Below are 9,553 nucleotides of genomic sequence, written 5' to 3'. Positions count from 1 at the left end.
CCACACCTCATCACCAACCTGTCAATACTCCCACTCTCTCTGTGTCACTGCAGGACTAACTCAACCACAATAGGTGTCAACCGGCACAGCCAGCCTGAGCATAGAATCCACACACGTTTTATGGATCGTGCCCTTCACCAGCGTCAGAGACTGATAGCTTGTTAGATCTCTTCAAGGACGTCTTGGCCTGTTTGGAAAAACATGTGCTGCCTCTCTGGCACAGTGCTGCCTCATAGCACCAGGGATTCCGGTCTCAGGTGACTGTGTGGAGATTGTACATTCTCCACGTGTCTCGGGTTTCCTTCGGGTGCTCCGGTTTGCCCCCCCGTCTAATAATGTGCATGTTAGATTGATTGGCTATGCTGAATTGCCCCTTAGTATCAGGGGTTTAGCAGGGTAAATACATGGGGTTACGGGGATAGGGCATAGCCGGGATTGTTGTTGTTGCAGGCTCAATGGGCCGAATGGCATTCTTTTGCATTGTAGTGATTCTATGAGACTATACATTATCTTTCCAGTAGTTAAAGCATCTATGTGGGGACATAGGAATAAATATGTTATTCACATTCTAGACTATGGGGGGAAGTTTCACATCCTGCTGGCTACGATTCCTGTGGTGGATCATGCAAAGGTCTGTGCACCTCAAGTGGGATTTTCCAGTTTCTGGGGCAGGCATAATCAGAAAATCCTGCACTATCTCTTACAGGAGGGATTTATCAACACAGGAAGCAGGAAAAACCTATTCTAAATTAGGTTTAAATGAGCTTTAAACATGTAAATACTCAGATAAAAATCATAAAGATATGCTCTCCAAATGGAAAAGTTGTATTTATTTAATAATCCTCCAGAAATTACATTTCCACATCAAACACAACTTTAGATTACAACTGACAAATCATGTACATACAAACAAAGCCAATGAATTCAACTGGTCTGTTAAATGAGACAAGCAACATGTCAGTAATACACTATTATTGACACCACTCCTGTGACAACATCTAATAACATCAAATGAATTTCAATGTCAATATGAAGGACTGTATTACTCGATTGACACTCATCAATAAGGAAATCCAGTGGATCAGATGGAACAATGGATCTTACACCCAGCCCAATATTGCTCACTGGTTTCAATGGGGAAGTAAATTAATTTATCAATTTCAATCTATCAATAATCTATCAAAATCTATCAATGATCTTACATTACTTTGACCAACCTTAATTGAAGTTACCTTAATCAGAACTTGAAATGCCTCTGCACTCTCAAATTGCCAGGATGTTATTTGTAACTTGAGAAAATTCCTAATCAGCGGTATGGTTTTTGCAAACATGCCACTTTGTTGCAAAATACCTTTAAGTTGGACTTTCTCTTTGTCTCAACATCAATTAATTCAAATCCAAATCGCAGAACAAGGAGACAGTGGACAAAGAGGACAGGACTTCTCCACTGTGAGGACAACTACTTTCCTCATTGATATGTCTGGTTAATAAGTGCTTAAGATTTCAGATTTTTAAAATTAAATGCTTTGCACATTTTGGAGTTTCCCCTCACAAGCACTCAGTGCTTCATCAATTGGCTTAACACTCAAAATTGAGCTTTCAATATAGGGCAGGGTTTTCTGCCCCACTGCGCTGGTCAAGTAGCATAGCAGGGTGGGAAATATGAGTCAGGGGCAAAGAATCAGACAGGGTCTGATGGGAGCGGACACTGATGGGGAGGTGGGGAAGTCCATGCGGGGGGAGGGAAAGGGGGAAGTCCATGGGGGGGTGAGGGAAAGGGGGAACTCTGCATTGGGGGGGTGGGTGAGGGCTGGTCAGTGTGTACTGGGAGATAGAGACACCTGCGCAATGGCGCCCCTGGCTATCTGCAGCCAGTCTCCGAGCATGAATACATACTCTGCCTTCTGGCAAGAATCACATTATGTCCTCTGTGTTACGCAGAGTGCTGTAAATTGCCACCATTTACCTCACTGGAATAACGGGCAAGAAAACCTCTCATTTTCTCTTCTGTTTGACACTATTTTCCTGAAAATTTTCCGACCGCAGTGTTTGGCTATGGGAAAATTTATTTTTCTTGTTCATTAGTGTGAACCTTCACTCACTTCTAAATTGTGTTGATGTCCACAGTTGTGGATGCTTTTGATTGAATACATTCAAATTTTTTTTAAGTTAGCTGGCTGCTTCTCCATGGTGATATCTGGGTCAACAAATCAAGAAAATGATTAAGACCTTCAAAAATTGTTCCCTTCCAGGTGAATATCCACTCAATTGTCTATTGGCCTTTGCCTTCTTGGAATCTTACTTCATCCTTTAGATTTTACATATTGTGTCTTTCAGAGCTCTTCTGTATGGATTCTAAAATGTTTGCTCATGGCTTGCCTGCATCAACAATGATTCTTCGGTTTTGTCCTCTAATGCTTTTTGTTTGGCGTTTCCTCCTCTGATAGCTTTTTAGAATGGGAGGAGGTACTTCCTTCTTATTTATGCCATCATCTCCCACTTCCTAGGACTGAGCATTGTGATGGTTGAACTAGGAAGACAAGGCCTCCGGAATACAAGCTTTTCTATGCAAGTGAAACCTGACCTTTTCCTTGCTTATATCATTGGAATGAAGACTGGCAATAGTAGAAAATGGAAGACGTCCTTACTGACAGCATTAAATAAGTCTTGGTCAAGTACAACACAAATCAGAAACAATATAACACTCTCCCTACATTGCTTCAAGGCAATGCGCTGGAACAATTTTTGGAACAGTGGTTAAGAATGCAGTCTTTCCAATGGGTTTTAATTTAAAAAAAAACTTTTGTAGATTTATTTCTAAGGGTAAAGGAATGGGATTACCCAGAAACAGTTCATTGGGAACTGCCAATACCAATTTGTTTTGGACTGAGTTTGAAACTCATGCCTCGTAGGCGAACATACTGCATTCTACCAGGTGTAAGCATCCTGCCCCTACAATGCATTTATTTTTGGCTTACCTAAGCTCTAGTTTGCTTGACACATTAAGAAAAGCAAAATTTGGCAAAATGGCTCATCATGGCTAGAGCTGTAAGATTTAGCGAAATAATTTTTTTTTTAAATCTACTGTTGAGCCAGTTTGGGTATTGTGTGATACCCAGATTTGGTGTTTAATCCCTTTCCAGTTAAATTTTCATTTTCAACATGAAGGCACTGGTTACTTGGAAAGTACAAGTTGGTGAGATTTGACTATTGCACCTTTCAAATCCAAGGTCAAATCCAACCTAAAATGAAAGAGTTATTTTCAGGTTTGATTGTTATTTGATGTCAGTAGTTATTTGTGTCAGAAATAGCAACATCTATTGTTACGATAAAAATTGCTGATGTATTCCAGGCTTAGCTGACGTACTTATCCACAGAATCTCTTCTGCTGCATGCACCTATTGTATTTGAAAGTGGCACTGATTTGAAGGAATTACACTGTTAACGTAGGAAGCATGCATCTCAACAATCATGACTTATTAAACTTTTTCAGCACCGAGCATCCTGAGACTCGATGCCTCAACTTTAAAAATATAAATCTGATTCCAAGTATTTAATCAGGATTTGAGAAGTTTATAAAGCCATTGAATATTCTTATGTCTGCAGTATTTGCAATTTTTTTCCCATTCTATGCACCAAATAAGATTTGAAAGAAGATTCTAATAATAGGTTTAGCAACACTGCAACATGGCAGTAAATCATCAACCTAATGGAAATTCCTAACTTAAACTCAGCTGGTTCTGGAATTCCTACAGTACACATTCTGTCAATGCAAAAGCACACTGTCGCATATCTCTCCAAGGAGTGAATTGCAACAGCCTGATGTTGGATTACATTCCTCGCAACACAGACTCAAATAGCACAAAAAGAATACTGTTAACATAATGGGTTTTTGAAAGTAAAACGTGGTTATGTTACACAAACGGTTGTCTCCGATACACATAGAACACGACTAGAAATGCTACAGCCATATTAAATTGGATCCATCCCAGGCTGGATACCCCACAGCAGCCATTCTGTCAAAGTCTAGATATCCACAGTAAGCTGCTCTTTCCCTTACTCTAAGCCTCCTGTAGCAGCTGTTGTCTCTCTTTTGACTGGTCCCCCGCAGCTATGCACTCTTGGTAACAGATTCTCCCTGCAGCATGTGATGTCTTAAACTGTGGCAACTCATCTCCGCAGCTGCTCCTGTTCCAGACGGCAGTGGCAGTTCCTCTGTGCAGCAGATGGCTTCTCACTTTTCAACCAGTATGCACTGAATGAAAGGGTGAGATTCATGCAGAGTCAGTTCGCCTCTTCACTGTGAGATCCCAGGGACTGGGCTGTAGTCCACACTAAACAGTCTGCAGTTAGAAACCTGTGCAACTACAAATTAAACAAAGTTTCTTTTTCTTTAATTCTGAAGAAGAGTAAGAGCTGTATGAAACAGAAAACATAACAAAATAGTGTCTCCACACATCAAGAATCAGCCAGTATTCAGTACGTTCCCATGGAACAAATAGTTGGTAATAAATGACCGACTTTGTTAAAGAATATTTTGTTTTTACTCTGATGCCAGATGATACTATGCAAGAACTGATATAAAAATTACCTCTGATTGCAGACATGAATAGCCAAGGATGCTACAACTAAAATAGAAGGTTTATTTATCATTTATTATTCCACCAGATTCCTAGTCCCTAAACCTATAGAAACCTATAAAAAGCAGTAACTGGATTCCCAAGACTTTAAACTGTCATTTCTCTCCACAGATGTTGCCTGACCTGCTGAGTATTTCCAGAATTTCTGGAAGTTTTTTTGGCTGTAGAAACTACATTCAGCTCCAATACAATTAGGATAAGATCCTTTTTTTTAAACAAAACTTTCATAAAATTAACTTGGTGCTTTCTCTGGGGTGGTAGATACAAAGTCATGTCTATACTTTTGAGATTGACAATGAAATTTTAATCTGGCTTTCCCTCCCCAAACTGTGCATAAGATTATTTATGAATGAAACATTAGTGCGCGATGATGAAAAAATGCATTGGTCTCGTCTCTGTGAGCTGCCAAAACATGCAAACTGATAACATGAAAAAAATACTAATTTGGATCCAGTGGTCTTTAACGACTTTGTGAAAGAATGTTGTGCCGTTCCCCAAAAAAAGATTCAGAGCGTTACTGGGGATAGAGATCATATCAAGTGTAGATCTAACCAAAATGGTGATTATTGCATTAGGCAGTTACTTCCAAGCCAAGTAACATGCAAGTGTTCAATTCAGTTTATTTGTGAAATGGAAGTTGCTTTCCAACACATTTAATCGGATGCAATTAAATTGGAGTAAAACTGAATGGAATTCAAATTATTTTGCTATTCTCAGATGGTTTCAGTTAATTATTGAATGCTACTGGCAAAGCAACAGTAATCAGAAACTATGCTCCAATAACTACTGTAATAATCATTCTGCTCTCACTGTATTCCAGATATATACAAAATATCCATTTATTTCTACGACTTATACATACCAACTTTTGCAGATTTCATAGCATCATGGAATCCCTACAGTGCAGGAGGAGACCATTTGGCCCATTAAGCAAGCACTGACAACAGTCCCACCCAGGCCCTATCCCATAACCCACACATTTACCCTATTAATCACCCTGACACTATGCATAGCCAATCAACCTAACCTGTGCATCTTTGGAGTGTGAGAGGAAACCGGAGGAAACCCATGCAGACATAGGGAGCATGTACAAACTCCATGCAGCCAGTGACCCGAGACCGGAGTTGAGCCTGGGCTTCTGACGCTGTAAGGCAGCAGTGCTAACCACTGTGCCAATTTGTTGCAAGTTTATTTCTCAGTCAAATTCAGTCTCAGGCAAGATCTTACAAGGCCTCTGAAAATTGGGGGTTGTTAATCGTACTTAATTGCATGTGCTGAGACTCCAGAGAACTGACTACGGAGGCCTAGTCTATTACGTTGCTTTGTCAAGCTACCTTTCTGCCTGTCTTGCCTTGCCCAGAGTCAGCTACTTTCCTTGCCTCGCTTGACGCCTGCAAAGCTGTTTGCTGTTTGCCTATGCCTTTCCTACTGCTGGAAGGCCAAAATTGCTGTAGTTGCGTTGTCTCTGAAGTTGCTGCTGCTCGGATCTTAATAACTTTTTGGCTGTGTTTTGCAGTTAATAATTCATTGCCACTAATAAAACTTGCTGTTTGATTTGTTTTACTTTTCTATATAAAATCCCTTCGATTTTTTTTAGAGCTTCTCTTGATTTATGATTGTACGTTGATGTATCTGGCATGTTTGATTAAAGTTTCCAGTCATTCACAACAATGATAATATAATTTACGCCTGATAATTAAAGGTGCGTTTTTGTGCAAATATTTCTGAATTTTCCAAACATTTGAACACAGAAATGTAAGAATTTACCAGCAAATTTCAATAATCAAATAATCCAGATTAAACAATTTGAATTGAGAGATATAGGATTTGATATGCATTCAACTATCTACCTGTGAATAATGATAATAGGCAAGCATAAAATAAACATAGTTGATACTTATTCACTGTGAGTGATGCCTGGAGCTTGGGGATAACATTTTCTTTTAATTGGGGGCGGCATGGTGGCACAGTGGTTAGCACGGCTGCCTCACAGTGCTAGGAACCCAGTTTCAATTCTGGTCTCGGGTAACTGTGTGGAGTCTGCACTTTCTTCCCATGTCTGCATGGGTTTCCTTCAGGTGCTTTGTTTTCCTCCCACAGTCTGAAAGACGTGCTGGTAAGGTTTATTGGCCATGCTAAATTCTCCCTTAGTATACCAGAACAGGCGCCGGAGTGTGGCAACTAGGGAATTTTCACAGTAACTTCACTGCAGTGTTAATGTAAGCATTCTTGTGACACTAATAAATGAATAAATAGAAAACAGGGGAAAAAAAACAGGCTGCTTTTTGCTGTAATGATGCGGAGATGCCGAAGTAGGACTAGGGTGGGCACAGTAAGAAGTCTCATAGCTTCAAGTTAAAGTCCAACAGGTTTATTTGGAATCACAAGCTTTTGGGCGCTGCTCCATCATCAAGTGATTCCAAATAAACCTGTTGGACTTTAACCTGGTGTTGTGAGACTTCTTATTTTGCTGTAATGATTACTCACTAATATATACAGGACAAGCTTCAAAACTATGTGTTCCTCTGATTTCATTAACGGGATGCGAAATATAGAAACAAACAAGTATTTATCGGGCTTTTCATTATAAGAGGAATTTCAGCCTCTAATTATCAGGCCAGCTTTAAAAATGACGAACAACAAATGATGAAATAGATGGTGCATCTGTTACTAGAAGAATGATCAAAACACGATGAGCAACTTATTGATTAAGTCCGGCAGAATTTTATTTTCCATGTGTATGTCATTTAAACTGAGGAAAGCACTAGCCCATTTTGCAGCCAGCATTGTTCCATTATGAAAGTCTACCATGCCTGTGCTAAATTCCTCACTGCACTATTTTGTTACATGAATTAAACAGTGTGCTACAGGAATTTAGTACATGTACGTCAAGTCTTTTATGTTAATAGCATTAGAATGGTCCCACTATCCATTTCTGGATTTCTTATCTGTCTATGTAAAAAGTTAAATGCTTTTACATTTTCTTTTTAAAGTGGTGAGCATTTGAAACAAAACACTACATTAATATTTATCAATTGATCTTTACATTATAATTGATGAAGTTGTCTTCAGTTCAAAATAAATATTAATGGTCTTATGTTAATCGTTAAATCAATTTTGGCACAGTGATTAGCATTGCAGCCTCACAGCGCCAGGGACTCGGATTCGATTCCTGGCTTTTCTCTGGATGCTCCGGTTTCCTACCAGAGTCCAAAGTTGTGCGGATTAGGTCGATTGGCCATGCTAAATTGCCACTTTCTGTCAGGGGGACTAGCTAGGATAAATGTTTGGGGTTATGGGGATAGGGCCTGGGTGGGATTGTGGTCAGTGCAGACTCGGTGGGCTGAATGGCCTCTTTCTGCATTGTATGATTCTACAAATGAAGAATCATTTTGTCGTCGCTATCAGACAAGCTTATATGATAACTTGGCAATTATATGATGTTCAATTCATAAAGAATCCCAGCACGGAGAAACCCTAGCCCCCAGAGGTTCCCAAACAGCACACAGGTTAATGCTTTGTAAAATAGTTTCATTGCAAAGTAAATGATGTTTCTGGCACATGGAATTTCTCAAAGCTATCACTAAAATCCAGTGGTTTATGGTGAAAATACTCAACTTCTGCCAAACCACATGTGCAAATTAACAGTCACCAATGCTTAGTATTTGACTTGTTGGCCACTATGAAATGAGTTGAATTTATCCCTTTCCCATTACCCCTTCCTCACCAAGTCAGTAGCATTTCTTTTCTTAATCATTTATTGAATGGAGCTATCTGAATGTTGCCACACGATCCACATAAACCTACGTTTTGTGTTCCGAGAGATTTTCCAGAGAGATGCACAAGCGGAATATTGTTTAGAGGATTTGCTTTCTTATCAGACTGAGCTGCGAAACTCTTTGCTCTGAGCTGATCTTCTCTCAATTCTGCAGAGCAGTCGTAGACCCCTGGCTTGTTGTTGGGTTCCGCCGCCATTGAAGAATGGTTTGGTTCACCTATTTGAAGCGTCTTGAATAAACGTTCAACCCCTGCCAAGTTATCAACTTCTTTTTCGTATAGCTGGATGGCTAAATGTTCGTTGTATTTTGTTTCAATTTCACAACGTAATTGAGAACTTTTCCTGCTCTCTCTCATTACAATGTGGACGGAGTCATCAACTTTGGCATTTTCCACTTTGTTGCCATCAGTCAGGTCTTCCAGAAGACCGACCGTATCACTGCAGCCTGATTTAACTTTCAAATTCCTGGTCAGACCTTTCCGGGGGACCCTCTTTTGAGAGCACCAAGGGACAGTTATCTTATTTTTCTGCTCTTTCTGTGTGGGCTGAGGGGTCCTGGGACTTGGGGTGTGGTGCACTCGGTTACTTTTGCTGCTGTTCTTTAGCTTTTTGCCTCCAAGGAAACGATTTATGACTTTAGACCTTTTCAAACGAAGTGGTGTCCCCGGAGAGAAAGAATCATTGCTACCTGCAAAAAAAAGACACATTTTATACATTACTCAGTACTCTTTCAAAATTTGACTTTTTAGTTCATATTCTTTCCAGACTGGTTACAAATAATCCATGACAGTGCAAAGGAATAGTTGGTTTGGACCTAGTGATGACACAGAGAAGTGGGAGGAGGCATTATCAACATGGACCAGAAGGGCTGAATAGCTTATGTCTGTGCTGTATATTCTACATTATTCACAGAATTGTAGAATCCTTGCAATGCAGAAGAAGGCCATTCAGCCCATCGAGTCTGTATCAACTATAATCCCACCCAGGTCCTATTCCTGTAATCCCATATATTTACCCTGCTAATCCCCCTGATAATAAGGGGCAATTTAGCATGACCAATCACGGGGAGTGGTGGGGGGGGGAGAGAGAGCAGGGACTGGGCGGGGAGAGCAGATGTTGTTGGAGTTTAAGGTAG

At 40.1% G+C, this 9,553-nt stretch overlaps 1 protein-coding gene across 2 annotated transcripts in view; it reads right to left on the bottom strand.

The window, feature by feature from the left end:
• Nucleotides 1-817: 817 nt before the first annotated feature.
• The window catches only part of LOC145356958 (TBC1 domain family member 30-like), a 90,103-nt gene continuing 81,367 nt past the window's right edge, over nt 818-9,553 (bottom strand). Inside the window, exons 12-13 of one of the 2 annotated variants that reach the window (XM_080209974.1) lie at nt 8,448-9,106; nt 818-4,365 (exon numbers count right to left, since the gene is read on the bottom strand). In XM_080209974.1, coding sequence (XP_080066100.1) covers nt 4,285-4,365; nt 8,448-9,106 — 740 coding nt within the window. In that variant the 3' untranslated portion in view covers nt 818-4,284. Of the gene's footprint in view, nt 4,366-6,996; nt 9,107-9,553 lie in introns of those variants that run through there. The other variant, XM_080209975.1, reaches the window with a different exon arrangement.

This window comes from Carcharhinus amblyrhynchos, chromosome 22, assembly GCF_965287045.1.
Source record: "Carcharhinus amblyrhynchos chromosome 22, sCarAmb.v2.hapA, whole genome shotgun sequence".
NCBI classification, from domain to species: domain Eukaryota; kingdom Metazoa; phylum Chordata; class Chondrichthyes; order Carcharhiniformes; family Carcharhinidae; genus Carcharhinus; species Carcharhinus amblyrhynchos.
This window is presented reverse-complemented; position numbering and strand designations above follow the sequence as displayed.